The 14,952-nt window shown below is 35.7% G+C and overlaps 1 protein-coding gene across 2 annotated transcripts in view; it reads right to left on the reverse strand.

The window, feature by feature from the left end:
* RASA2 (RAS p21 protein activator 2) overlaps positions 1-14,952 on the reverse strand; it is a 119,906-nt gene that overhangs the window by 78,040 nt on the left and 26,914 nt on the right. For both annotated transcript variants that reach the window (XM_007446965.1, XM_007446964.1), the window contains exons 2-4: positions 13,985-14,102; positions 9,562-9,665; positions 1-66 (exon numbers count right to left, since the gene is read on the reverse strand). The exon at positions 1-66 is cut by the window's left edge and continues 44 nt beyond it. In XM_007446965.1, coding sequence (XP_007447027.1) covers positions 1-66; positions 9,562-9,665; positions 13,985-14,102 — 288 coding nt within the window. The remainder of the gene's footprint in view (positions 67-9,561; positions 9,666-13,984; positions 14,103-14,952) is intronic.

Here is a 14,952-nt window from a genome sequence, read left to right on the forward strand (position 1 = left end):
GTAGGGAAAACCAAGTTTCTCTGCCACTGTGGTTACACAAGTCTTCTTTTTTGATGGCTACTTTTCCTGTAAGAAATAAGTAAAACAATGAGGAAACATATTATATATAACCATTAGCACTGTTACATATAATACTTTGTAGAAAACATTTAAAAATAATTTGTATCTGTTGATATCAAAAAATCCATTTTTATAAAGCGTTTTTCTATATCCTAAAAAATGAAAATGTGCCTCATTTCCCTCTACCCATTGGCAGACCCTTCTCTGGGCCATTTTGAATTAGGGGTTTAGACCAAAACTCAGTTGTATTTATATGCAACTGCGTTTTCAATGTACAATGATAGTGCAAACTAATCCTCTCAACTCTTTTAACACTATGAATAAACCATATGTTCTGTCTGAGCAGACATATCTGCATTTAATAAGAGTTTATAAGCTCCAATTAAGAGAACAGAAAAACAGTATCATATGGTCACTAATAATTTTGAAAACTGACTTGAAATTATGAGATTAAAACAATTTTATTAAAAATTTGCTTTATCAAAACACTGTAAACACTGCTTATGCTGCTTCAATGCATACACACACACACACACACACACAAAATCAAAGCAGTTCCCTAAAGAGTTTCTACGTCTCAGAGACAGATACAGTACAATGAACAAAGTAGTATGAGAGGAAGAAACAGAAATGTTCTTATTATAATGAAGTATTTGCCATGTTGGTACAAAGCATTTCCTTCCTCAATTCAAGTTTTAAGAAGTAGACATAGTTTTGCATATGACCGACAATTTATTCCAACATTCAACACAAAAGCTTCAACAAAGGATGTATGCTAAAGTAAAAAATAGTTCACTTTATTTTATCAAACAAGAATTTCCATTTTAAGTACCCTAATTATACTTCATACCCTTTTCACTTATGACCATCTTGATCTTTTAGTTCAACATTTGAAAACTTTGAGAAAACAGCAAAAAAAATTTCTGTCAAGATATATCAATTTTTGTGTATCAAGTGGAAAGAAAAGGCATAACAGGAAAACAAACAGAAAAACTGTCTTTAAAATTTTATTCTAGAAGTAGACAGTGGTAGTGGTTGCACAACTCAGTGAATATACTTAAAACCACTGCACTGCGCACTTTAAAAGGGTAAGTTTTATGGCATGTAAATAACACATCAATAAAGCTGTTATTTAAAAATTTAATATTATAAGACCCTGATTCTACAATTTCCAGGATTTTTAGTTTTATACATAATTTATGAATGTGTATGTAGATGTACATACATGTGCATGTATAATGCATACAAACATCACTAAAGCAAGCCCCCAACTTAAAAGAAGGCTTTTAAAAAAGTTTATTCAGAAGTTTTCTGGTTTGATTCATTTACTCATTCAACAAATAATCACAATGGCTTTGTATTTTAAATGGTGAGTTGATTTCCAGACTTCCTTAACTAAAGACTATTTAACCAATAATGCTTCTAAAAACTAGAGTAGGAATCTACCTGTTCTATTTATAACTCACAACTCAGATCACTGGAAACACATCTTCTTTGTCACAAGTGCCTTCCCAAGAGAGAATCCCCTCTTAGTTCACAGGTCAAAAAAAAAAATCCTAAGGCAAGGACCTTCGTCCTCCTATTTCATGTCTCACGTATCCATGGTACTCACTGTCACAAAAGAATTGAATGGTTCTTGTCTTTTGAGAGGGAAACTCTTTTCTGACTAGCCGTATAAATAAGCCGTTTGTTAAGTTGAGAAAAACCTGCAATTTTACTGCCAGCTCTTATTCTTATCAAGTTCCTTTTAAGATGTCAGTTTCTAAAATGTAAAGATTTAGTCAGCCTGAAGAAGCAGGGAAGAACACATGATCTCAAGAAGTCAGAGAAACTGACAAAGAACAAGAGAAAAATAAAGAAAAATATTTGAAGTCATTAGGTATTAGGATACCTGCAACATGTTCAGCACTTCAACAGGCAATATAACATATGAAAAAGAAATATATGTCATCGGCCCTAGGGAACCAAACAGGGTAGAGAAGGGTTAGGAGGGCAGGCAGGGAGGGAAAATGAATAAAGGAATGAATGAGGAAGGTGGGCAGGTAAAGGGGAAAGGAATTTGGAGAAGGAGGAGAGGAACAGGGAGGGGAGGAACAAGTGTCTGAAATGCAAATAAGACCAAAAAAATCGTTCATCATTCTTATCCGTTGTGAGCTATCCTTAGTTAAACAGGTTAGATGACAGCTTTTAAATATTAAAGGTAGGCAGCCTGATACAGTGGAAAGAGCACTGAACTGAAAGAAAAGCCAGCATTTACTGAACAGCCACCAGGTAGTAAATATTCTTACACATTTTGTTTAATCTTCATAACAATCTTGGGGGAAGAGCATATATTACAGATGAGGAAAGCTGAATGATATCAAAAACCTGCCCACTAATAAGTGCTAAAGCCAGCTTTCAAAACCAAGGTATGCCAGCCTGTTCATGTTCCTTCCAACACAGACACTAACTCTGTAGGGTCTACACTACAGACACTACAGACACTAATTCTGTTACTTATTAAGCTGTGTGATCTTGGGCAATTTATTTAAATTCTACATCTCATTTACCTCCTCTGTATTTGAAACAACTTTCAGCTCTAATGAAACCTATTCCATGCCTCCAACGGTCTCCAAAGTGTTTTAGTTTAATGTTTACTATTTTAAACAAAGTTAACTCATTATTTCACTAGCTGTGAGATCACCGACACTGAAAATAAACAAATATATAAAAAAATCAACCAACCACCCCAGGAACCAAATACCCAACACATTATTTAAAGGTACCATTTCATTTCCCCACTGTACTGACAAACCCATAGACAGAAAGAGCTTAGACCACATATATACACACATATATACCAGATGCTATATTAGTTCCTTAAAATCAGACAAGGAGAGGAAACACAAAAAGAAATGAAGGAACTGTGGACACAGAAACCACTTCTGTTGGTCTCTAAGTAAAAAAAGTATTCTTAGCTTTCCATTACCACTTCTAAGCAGCATTTTCTTACCGTCTGTAAATATCACGTTATACTAGGCCCCCATTTTTAAGCACAACATATTCTTAGAAATTTCATCCTGATACAGATCGCCAACTGGCAAAATCTTGAAGGCCTTGTTCCTACTTGGCTACTAGTAGAAATGGCTGAAAGGGCAGATAAAAGTAGCGATAAGTGTGACTGCCTAGACAAGATGAAAAAGAACCAGAGGACTGAACAAATTCTGGCAGTATCAGTAACAGCAATTCAATCGATGGCAACATTTAGATGCCTTCGTGTACAGGGTTTAGATTGATACCTTTTGGTCTCTGTGGTAGACTGGTATATTAATGGCTTCCAATAAATCATACTTCCTTGTTCTATGCCACTGTGTGGTCCCCTCCAGCACTGACTCTGGGTTTGGCCATGCCACTTACTTTTGCCAATGGGACATCAGCAAATGTAATGCAAGTAGTCTTAATAAGCACCTGCAGTAGGGCTTACCCTCTTGCAACCTCAATACCGTGTGGAGTGGAAGGCCCAGATAATGGACAGCACCAGCCATCAGACATATGGGTCAGATTACTCAGCCCAGTCAATTTTTCAGGTAACTTGCACATTAGTGACCCCAGGTGAGACCACCAGAAGAACCACCCAGATGAGCTTGGCCCAAATTGACAACCTGCAGAATCATGAGCAAATATATGATTGCTAAATTAAGCCACTGAGTACTGGGGTGTGATTTGTTATGTAGCAATAGATAACTGATACAGTCTCTATGCAAGCAGACACAAAAGTGTAGTCATAAGCAATTTTTAAACAGTTGGTTTGACTTAAGAGCTAAATGCCAGGAGAAATTACAATTCAAAGGGTTTAAGAAATACCTTCGCTATCTTAAACCCAACCTTATTTTATAGGTGAACAAGGCCTAAGGAGGTAGAGTGACTTACTTAAGGTCACAAAGGCAGTTAGTGATAGAGTCATGAAAGGAATTCAGGTCTCTAATATCCTACTGAAATTCTCTTATAACATTCTAAACCATGGGGAAAGAAAAACAAGTTAACCAGTCTACTAAGATAACCATGGTTTAACTGCTTAAGCCTAGATCCCTCTGAAAACTAAAATAACTAGAAAATACACATTAGAAGGTTAAATATACATGTGTTAATATTATTAGGATCCTCACTGGAAATGGAATTTTATTCTTACATGAAGTTTTTCTCTTCTCTTTTTCTCCTTTTTTAAGGGAAGAAGACACTATAACTTAGGACAATATATCACACAGTAAAAGACTTTTAAAGCCTTAATTTTACAATTTTCTATCTTTTTGCAGCATGGTTCCTATGTTTCAAGTTTTCAATTAATCTATAATCAAGTTTTCATACTAACTGTTCCTGGCATATAAGGATTCCTAATATGAAAAACTATGCCTCATATTAATAACAGTTATTACTTCCAGGAAGGGGACTGGGAGGGGGGTCAGTGGCCAAAATTAATTGTCTGTAATACTATAATTAAAAATTTTTTTACAAAAAGGAAAATATCCATATATTATTATACAATTAAAAATAAAAAACAGGCTGGGCTTCCCTGGTGGTGCAGTGGTTGAGAATCTGCCTGCCAATTCAGGGGACACGGGTTCGAGCCCTGGTCTGGGAGGATCCCACATGCCGCAGAGCAACTAGGCCCATGAGCCACAACTGCTGAGCCAGCGCATTTGGAGCCTGTGCTCCGCAACAAGAGAGCCCGCGATAGTGAGAGGCCCGCGCACCGCGATGAAGAGTGGCCCCCGCTTGCCACAACTAGAGAAAGCCCTCGCACAGAAACGAAGACCCAACACAGCCAAAAATAAATAAATAAATAAAGCAGCTTTCATTTAAAAAACAAAACAAAACAAAACAAAACAGGCTTTTAAAGCTATTCAACAAGTACACATTCTTAGATCTTCTTAAGTTTAAAAGGTGGCTCTCTCAACCCTAGCTCAAATTTCATTCCCAGAAAATGCTATGGCACTGTTTAGCCTACAACTGGGCAACTCCACTATAAAATAATCGAGGGAACTCAATTTCCAGTAGCTCAAAATTAAAAACAACAAAGTGCCGCCTAACTTTATGAGTTGTTAATGACAAAAGAAAAATACGTTAAAGTAAAAAAAATGTAAAAATTTATAAGTGAAAATACCAAGATTATTTTCCAACTTTAAATTAAAGGCTATGTACGAACTGTGTTTACTTTAATAATAATAATTCCTATCTGTAAAAGGAAAAACAATTTCTACTAAATGTAGAAACTTTATTTCTTAATAAGAATAAACTTTTTTTTTTTTAACAGTTCCCACACCAAGTTATGGCCTTCTGATACCACTCCTCAAAGGACTGATTTTTACTTTAAAAACAAAACAAGGGCAGCTTTTGGAAATCATAATTATAAACCTCAACTAAAGGCCTTTCCAAGAAATACTATATAATGACTACTTGTAAATAGGTAATGAAAATTACAAAACATTTTCTTAAAATGTTTAGTCAATCAAAGATACACACTCTCTCAAGGGTCATTAATAATCACCAACAGCCTCTATCCAATCTTTATCCTACTCTACCTCTCTCTAGTCTTGCCATTAAAAGATCTCCTTGCCTTCTGAGATATTCATCTCTTCTATCTCTCTTCCAACTTCCTGATACATTTAATCAATCTTCACTAAAGCCTCATTTTCCCTGCAACCCTCCTTAAATGCTCCCAGGGCAATTTCATTCATTCCAGCAGAGGCTTCAAGTATCACTCAGTGCTAATGACTCTCAAATCCATATCTCCACATCAAATCCAGATTTCTTCTCTGAGCTTCAGATCTGTATTTCCAACAGTCAACCAACATGTCCACCAAGATACTCCCCAGGTAATGCAAGTTTAACTTGTTTGAAATCAAAGTCATCATCTCCCTTTCCCATCCTGAATGCTCCGTATCTCAGTTAATGACAACCATAGAAACAAGACCATTTTTAACTCTTCCCCTTCTTATATCCTCTTTAACTTCTTAGTACCTAAATCCTATTTAAAGCTACTCCTGTGAAGTACATTCCCTCATTGGCATTTCCACTGCCACTACCCTACTCATCTCATTTGATAATAGCCTCCTTGATGGCCTCCCTGCCTTTAACCTCTCTCCATTCTAAAGCATAAACTGTAGATCAGGGGTCCCCAACCCCCAGGCCACGGACCCATACTGTTAGGAACCGGGCCGCACAGCAGGAGGTAAGCGGCAGGCAAGCCAGCAAAGCTTCATCTGTATTTACAGCCGCTCCCCGTCGCTCACATTACTGCCTGAGCTCCACCTCCTGTCAGATTAGTGGCATTAGATTCTCATAGGAGCGCGAACCCTACTGTGAACTACACAAGCGACGGATGTAGGTTGCACGCTCCTTATGAGAATCTAATGCCTGATGATCTGAGGCGGAGCTGAGGCGGTGATGCTAGCACTGGGGAGCAGCTGCAAATACAGACTATCATTAGCAGAGAGGTTTGACTGCACAGAGACCATAATAAATCAACTGCTTGCAGACTCACTCACCCTGTCGGTGAGTGGCAAGTGAAAACAAGCTCAGGGCTCCCACTGATTCTGCATTATGGTGAGTTGTATAATTATTTCATTATATATTACAACGTAATAATAATAGAAGTAAAGTGCACAATAAATGTAATGTGCTTGAATCATCCCCAAACCGTACCCCTCCCCCGGTCCATGGAAAAACTGTCTTCCATGAAACTGGCCCCTGGTGCCAAAAAGATTGGGGACCGCTGCTACAGATGACATATTTAAAGTAGATGTCCATATACTTTAAAAATACGGGTATATATAGTTATATATATGTGTATATATGTATACACGCTTTAAATACGTAACCTATAGACTCTGAGTTTGTAGTTTGAAAGTTATTGTTTACACCATAGGAAGTTGTTAAACTACAAAACTATATTCGTATATGCAGTTACATACGATTTTTAAAAGGTTCCTCATTCTTAAAAGGCTCAACACTACTGTCTACAGGATAAAGTCCAAATTCCTTAACACAGTTTTGAGGGTCCACCACAACTTGGTCCAATTCATATTCCCAGATTCATCTTCTACCACCCTTGGCCTAAGTGATTTACATTTTCCAGCAGATACACCACAAACATGATTCACTTTTTCTTCTCTGCTTCTGCTAATCCCTATTATCTTGAAACGTCTTCCTTTTCCTACCTAGGTAGTCTCTGTTAATCCTCCACCAAACATAATTAACTCTTCTTTACTCTGTGCTCCCAAGTACTTTGTTCCTACCTCCAGAACAGGCCCTATTAAATATATTAGGATTAGAGTATAGATCAGCCTGAAAACCTGGGAGCAACCTGAATCTTATTCACCTTAATATCCCCATCTTTTGTATGCCACATAGACAAGTGTTTGTAAATGTTTGTTTAATTGAATTAAGGATGGAGCCTCAGGGGTGATCCATAATTAAGGGTTTGCTACACAGAGAAAAGTCTACATATAAGTAAAGAAGTCAGAAGGAAGACAACTAGGAAAATACAATGTCATTAAACTGCCTTTTCCTTGGCTTTCAACAAGTTGAATAAGCAATCCAAAGAGTCTAATGTGACACAGAGGCAGACGAGGATTGAAAACTATGAAAATGCCTTTTGTGACAAAGTATTTGTTATGTATATAGCTGACAGAAGTTAACATATTTATCAAATATGGATGCATCAGAATAAATAAAAGATAAAATTCCATCCAAAAGAAAAATAAGCAAAAGAATTAACTAATTCATAGAAGAAAAATGTAAAAGACCAATAAACGTATGAAAAAATTCCTCAAGTTCACTAATAATCAGAAAATACAAGTTAAAATGAAATATTTCTTTCACCTATCAAACTGCAAAAAAAATTTTTTCAATGACAATATCCAAGAATGACCAGGGTATGGTGAAATGATTACACCCATGTCATGTTCGGGGGAATGTAAATTAGTACAATATTTCTGGGAGCCAACGGAAAAATATATATAGAAAAAACCTTAAAAATATTCAAACACTTTGGCTCAGTACTTTCACCTCTAAGAATTTATCCTAGAAAAAAAGACATGCAAAAATTTATGCAGAAGGATGTTCATAGCAACACCATTTAGAGTAACAAAAATCTGGAAACATAAATCTCTACCACGAAAAGAGTGGTTAAGATAATACATTCCTACAGAAAGGATATTTTTAAAATTACTTGTGAAAAATATTTAATGACATGGGAAAAGGATCATTAGATATTAAATGAAAAAGAAAAAAACTTGAATAAACAGTACAATGTAATAATATAAATGTGTGAAATAAAGAATGGGAAGAAATACACAAATTATTAACTATAACTGTTCTTATGCAGAGTCATTACCAATCCCTTAGAACATGTAATAATTTTACAATTAAGAGAAAGTATTATTGTTTTTAAAAGGTTATTTTATCTGCTCTAAAATGATTTTTGGCAAACTTCAAAAACAAGTTTGTCAGAAAAATGAAGTCAGATTACAGCGATTTAAAAAGAAATAAGTAGGAAGCAGAAGGATATAGACCATTTGTTAAGGAATTCAATAGCAAAAGCAGAAACAAGTTAGACGGTAGTTAAGAGGTCAAAGCCAAATAAAGCGTAATCATTTGAACTGTAGGAGATGAGCATGTTTCAAATGGGAAAGGAGAGATGGAGATGATGAAATTCAGGACACTAAAAAGGGAGAGTAATGCATGTAAATTACAGACCTCTACCTGTTATTCAAAGACAGTAGTGCAAAGACCATGAACGTGACAATATGTGGCCAGTTAGTTTTGTCCTAGTCGATGCCTACAGATCATACCTCAGACAATTACTTAAGAAACAGTTACCGGTCACCAATACAGCCAGAGAGAAGAATATGACTAGATTAAACCGAATTATTACTTCTATTAGAAAAACTTCAAAAACAGATGTTCTTTGGTGGGGATCAAATACTGTGATCTTTGTAAAAAACATTCTTTGCACCATTCAACAATATTTACAGAGCATTTACTAAATATAAGGCACTTGGGCAGTGACAGTCTCTGCCTTCATAAATATCATATATATTCAACTAGAGCACCTAGACATTAAACAACAAACTGATTTGTCAAATCAGATTCATATAAATCAGAGTTCTACCCAGGATCAAGCTTTACTAATGACATAAAAGAAGTAGACAAATAGACTCTGATACACCTGAAAAACAAACAAACTGATGAACAACTATAATGAATACTACAGAAGGGGACCCACCAGGTACTATGGAAACATATGGTACCATGACTAGGGGGAGATTGGTTATGTCACTTCCCTGAGGAAGTGTCACCCAAGCTGAGCATTCAAATTAAAAATCAGATCCACAAATGAACATGAAGTCTACAGGAAAGGATGAGAAAGTTGAGAATATATTATTCTGTTGTTTTCAACACTTTATACTTAGAGAAAGAATGAATATAAACACGAAGAAGACAATTATGAATAGTACATACCTATACGAAGGTCTCTTTGTAAAACATTCTTATCATAAACATAGAAAGACAAATACTGGAAAGTTCTTGGAATCTCAAAGTAAAATTCTTCACTGAAAAATGGGCTAAAGAGAAAAGGGGGAAAGCTCATTAAATTTAAATTCAACAGTGTCCTCCTATAATATTTTCAATAAAATAAATTAAAATTACAGATTAAACACCATAAAGAAAAGCTTCGAGAGTTCCAAAATAATTCTCTATGCTAAGTTTCAGCTAAACCCTGTACAAACCAAGCTGAACTCTGAAAGGACCTCGATTGCCAGGCTGGGCTCTGAACAAACAGATTTTCTGGAGTCCTGTGGACAGAAGATCCAGTAACTGCCTGGGGTCATGCTCACCTAAAGTGGACACAAATGAGAGCTGAGGACAGTGTCATTCACACCATCATCATCTCAAAAATATGTAAATCACAATAATACATAACACCTAAAATGAATAACGCTATGTAAAATGTTATTTTAAAACATACTTTAAAAAATTAAAATAGGTTATTTTTAATCAACTTTACTGAGGTATAAACTACATAAAATAAAATCTAATTTAAAGTACAGAGGTTAATGACTTTCGATTAATTTATAAACCTGCAGAGTGTCCATCCCAATCAAGATATAGTAACACTGCAACTCCCCACAAAGTTCCCTCTTGTTTCTCTGCAGTTACTCCATCATACCTGTCACAGGCAACCAGTGATCTGATTTCTAGCACTAAAGATCTGGTGTAGGATTTCATATAAATGGAATCAAACAGTATGTACACTTGTGTCCAGCTTCCTTCACTCGGCTTAACGTCTATGATATCTGTTCCATCTTGCTGTGTATATCATTAGTTCATCTGTTGTAAGTGCTGGGTAATATTCCATTTATGAATATTCCACAATCCATTCTCCTAGTGATGGCATTTGAGGTGTTTCCAGTTTGGGCTATTAAAAATAAGGCAGCTATGAATATTTTTATACAAAGCTCTTTTATGTGTTCAGTTCTTTTGGACAGGTAACTAAAAACAGAATTGCTGAGTTAAAAGGTAGGTGAACTTTTAATTTATGAGAAGCTGTCAAACTGTCTCCAGTGCGGCTGTGCTATCTTGCATGCCTACCAGCGAGGGATAAGAGCTCCAGCGGCTCCACGTCATTGTTAACTTTTGCTACTGAAAGTCTCTTTAAAATTAGCTACTCTACAACATTATAAATCAACTATACTTCAATAAAAAGTTGTTTTGGAAAAAAAATAGCTATTCTAGTGAATGTGACATCATAAATGTATATACCTGTGTAATCTCCACCCCAATCAAGATAAAGAACAAAGTTCCCTTGTGCAATGACTCACTCCATACTGTCACGGGAACCAGTGATCTGATATCTACCGTGACACATTATGTTCAAGAATGTGTAGTGACAGAAGTGGTTTTAAACTGCATTTCCCTGATGACTGACAATGCCGAATATCTTCTCCTGTGCTTGTTGCCCATTTGTATATCTTATTTTAGGAACTATTTGTTTGAGTTTCCTCCACATATTTTAAAAGGTTTGTCTGTCTTCTTATTGGGTTTTTGGTCTGTTTGTTTGTTTGCTTTAATAAATTCTGGATGCAAGTCCTTTGTCAGAATATTTTCTCCTAGGTGTGGCTTGCCATTTCATTTTCTTGACAGTGTCAAAGAGCAGAAGGCTCTGATTTTGATAAAATCCAGTTTATCAGTTTTCCTCTTTTATGATTGGTGCTTTTGGCATCCTAAGTAAAGAAATCTTTGTCTACCCCCAAGTTGCTAAGAGTTTCTCCTACGAAACAGCTTATTTTTCTAAGTTCATTTTAAGAATGCTCTTTTGATATTTAAATTCTCCTATGAAGACATGAATTTCTGAAATTCTAGTTAACATCTTTTGTCAAGAGTACCTCTTTCCTGAGAATGTTTAAAGAACAAAAGGTACTTTAAAAATGTCACCATAAAATGCAATCTCTTCAGGATGTCACCACTTAAAAAGAAGCTAAAATGCCAAGTAAATGACTCCTAAAGAAGTCATTTCTGACCCTGTCCAGAAAACAGCTGACTTAGCTTTTTAGTTGTTATAATACCCGGTCAATTTTTGTCAATATATTTTTCACTTCAAACGTAACCAAAATAAACTTAAAAGGTGGTCTGTCAAAATAGTCTTTCTAATTAGTCTCAATATAGCAATCAACACAAAAATAACTATTAGGCAAAGACAGGTTTAGGTATTTTTCTCCTTTGCATCATTTCATATACAATTGAGAATTTCCTTTATATATTACATATCCACACTCAAATATTATTTTTAAAACACATTCTAAAGCCAAATAAGAACAAGATGAGAATTATTCACTAAATCATCTGTATCACTGTATCATCACAATCTCAACAACCTAATCCCCACATCTGGGCGCCCACATCTTTATTTTACAAATTAATTAATTCATCAATCCATTTTGAAAAAAAGTTTTCAACAACGTTGGTTAGAAGCAATAACTAGACATATAGTTTTTATAAAGCAATACTCTACTGTTATCACTGACCTATAATCCTGCATATCACTCCTAAGGAAATTCCTGGTGTGGGGAAGAGAAGCACTAGGTGCAAGAAGTGTTGCTACTCAATTTGTTTATAGACCACCTACTTCTTAAAAGGATTTGAGGTAGAGATTTAGGAGCTATGGATGCCATATGTGACTCCTACTTACCTGCCATGAAAAATTCTATATCCAGACTACCTATAAAAACTATAATATTCAGAACCCATAAAAGATCTAAATGATATCTACTGACTTTTGACTTAACAGCTTATCGCAACATTCACTAGGGTAGAAAACACTGAAATGAAAGCAAGGTGAGCAAGGGTTTATACTACAAATTCTTTCACCCTATTCCACAAGGAAGAACTCTAGGAGGCACCTAGAATCCAAGAAACATGTAGTCTAATTATACTGAAATGACCTAAGGTAACCATTGCTAGCCTTAAAATATCTTCCAAGTTGCTATGCATCTAGCATAATAATTTAAGATGGATAAAAATACTTGGTTTTATCATTTCCCCCACACAAATATCTGGAAAGGCAGGCAAGAGTTCTGGAAAAATAGTAAGCTTATTTTAGTTATTCATCTACAAAGCTGTATTACATACTAGAAACTACCACAAGTATTCAATTTATTGAAAATTACTAGTTTTGTATATAACTGATTTTTGTTTGATACGGAATCAACGTACATTAAATAACAAATTGAGATTTAAATAGTTTCAGGTCCCTATCCCAGTTTTGCTTCTAACTTCCTTTATTACATGCACAAATTATTCAGGCTTTTGGTGACTCAGTTTCATCATTTACATAAATAATAACAAACTCTAACACAACAGGGATAGGTGATCTACGATTTCAAGATGTGAAGTATACTACAAATCTCCTTGGGTTACTAAATATTTCATCCACCATACATTCATTCCAACAACTCTTCACTCCCTTATTTTAAGTCCTGTCTCTGAACAAGAATGCATCCTTCCAGTACAGCTCTGCACTAGAATTATATCCACAAACACCATTACAGGGAAGAGGTGGCACATCTCAATTTTATGAATTATAACTTACTATGATACTCTCGCAGTGCTATTACACTTCCCCAAAATGACAAATCTGCGTAAGAGTTCATTCCCTTACAATGCCCTACTTAGTTAAGTGACTTTTATAAACGTTAAGGGGTAATTTATTCTCAAGAGAAATAAAATAATGATGTACTTTGAGAAAAGTTCAAGTGAGTGGGCAAAATTTAGCCTAGAGAAAAAACTGAGGTATATTGGTAGCTGTTTTCAAAAACCTGAAAGAGTTTCACGTGAATGATGGATTAAACTTGTTCTCCAGAAATCCAAGGGACACAATTAGGAACAATTAAGAGGAAGACATATTTTGAGGCAAGGAAAAGCCACATGAAAGCAAGCACTGTGGGTATCTTGTTCTTGCGGATGTATGAATAAATAGCACCCAGCAAGTTCTTGGCATATGGTAGGTTCTCCTTTTGACAGACATTAATCAATTAAATGGAAGAGCTTTTCAAGAGTCAGAATAGTTCTAAGACCTAACAGGCTGCTTTTAGGAGGCAGTGAACTCCTTGGTCACTGGAACATTATTAAGCAAATGCCATATGACTACTTGTCAAAAATAATTGTCAGGAGGAACTAAGTGTAAGGCATTTAGTCCAGCTCAATGAACATTAAGGTTCCTTCAAACTCTGAGATTCTGTAACTCTAAAATGAACTCAGAATCTATAAGGAAAATAAAAGTTGCAGATGAAGAAAGTCTTCTTGATGATTACAGTCAGGAAAATGTGTAAAAACTTTTATTCAATATATATCATATGAATGATAATTTACCAATTTTTTTACAAACCTTAAAGATTTTTCAACAACTTGGGTACGATAAACTTCTTCCTGGTCCAAATTTATGGTGCAGAAACAATCTCTCATTTTGTTGGGTCCAAGATACGGCAATAAATTTTTCGCTTCACCTGTTGGCACAAAAATTAAAACTGGTGTTAAATATCACCAGCTGCCTCATGCTAAGTCTTACATGGGACACATTAAATCCAAAAGAACATATAAGATATAGCACAGAAGAAAAAATTAGTAATTAAGAAAGATAATCAACTTGGTCTAAAGGAATGTGGTGAGACAGAAGGGAGAAGCTGTGTGTAAAGGGGCATGTGAGGTCATGTTATACCACCGTATCCCTGATCCTAGAAAAGAGCACTGTCCCCACTTATGTCCTCATCCCATCCCACCAGCACCACCCTAAAGGCATGTCTCCACAACTAATCCGCCTTTCCTGTATCATTAATTTTCCTCTCTACTGGATCATTCCTGTCAACTCATAAACAAACTTTGATATTTCCCAATTTTTAAAAAAGCACAAAAAGAAAAAAAAAAACTCCCTTAACTCCATCTCTTCCCTCATATCATTCCATTTCTAGACTCCCTTTCACAGCAAAACTTCTCAAAAACAATCATCTCTAGCCACTGTCTCTAATTCCTCACCTTCCATTCTTTGACCCTCTCCAATCAGCTTTTAACCCCATGACAACAGTGAAACTGCTCTATCTAGGGTCACCAATGCCTTCCATATTGCCAAACCCAATGGCGTTTCTCTGTCCTCATCATACCTGACCTGACAGCACTATTTATTTAATATAAGTGAATGCTAACATCCCTCCTTAAAACTCACTCTTTTCTTGGCTTCCACAACACAGTAGTTTTGGCTTTCCTCCTGCCTCATGGACCTCTGCTGACTTCTCTCCCTCCTCACGTCTAAATGTTGCAATGCTTCAGGGCTCAGGTCTGGACCACCTTCTCTTCTTTCCC

The sequence above is a fragment of the Lipotes vexillifer genome, unplaced genomic scaffold (genome assembly GCF_000442215.2).
Source record: "Lipotes vexillifer unplaced genomic scaffold, Lipotes_vexillifer_v1.1 scaffold40, whole genome shotgun sequence".
NCBI lineage: Eukaryota > Metazoa > Chordata > Mammalia > Artiodactyla > Lipotidae > Lipotes > Lipotes vexillifer.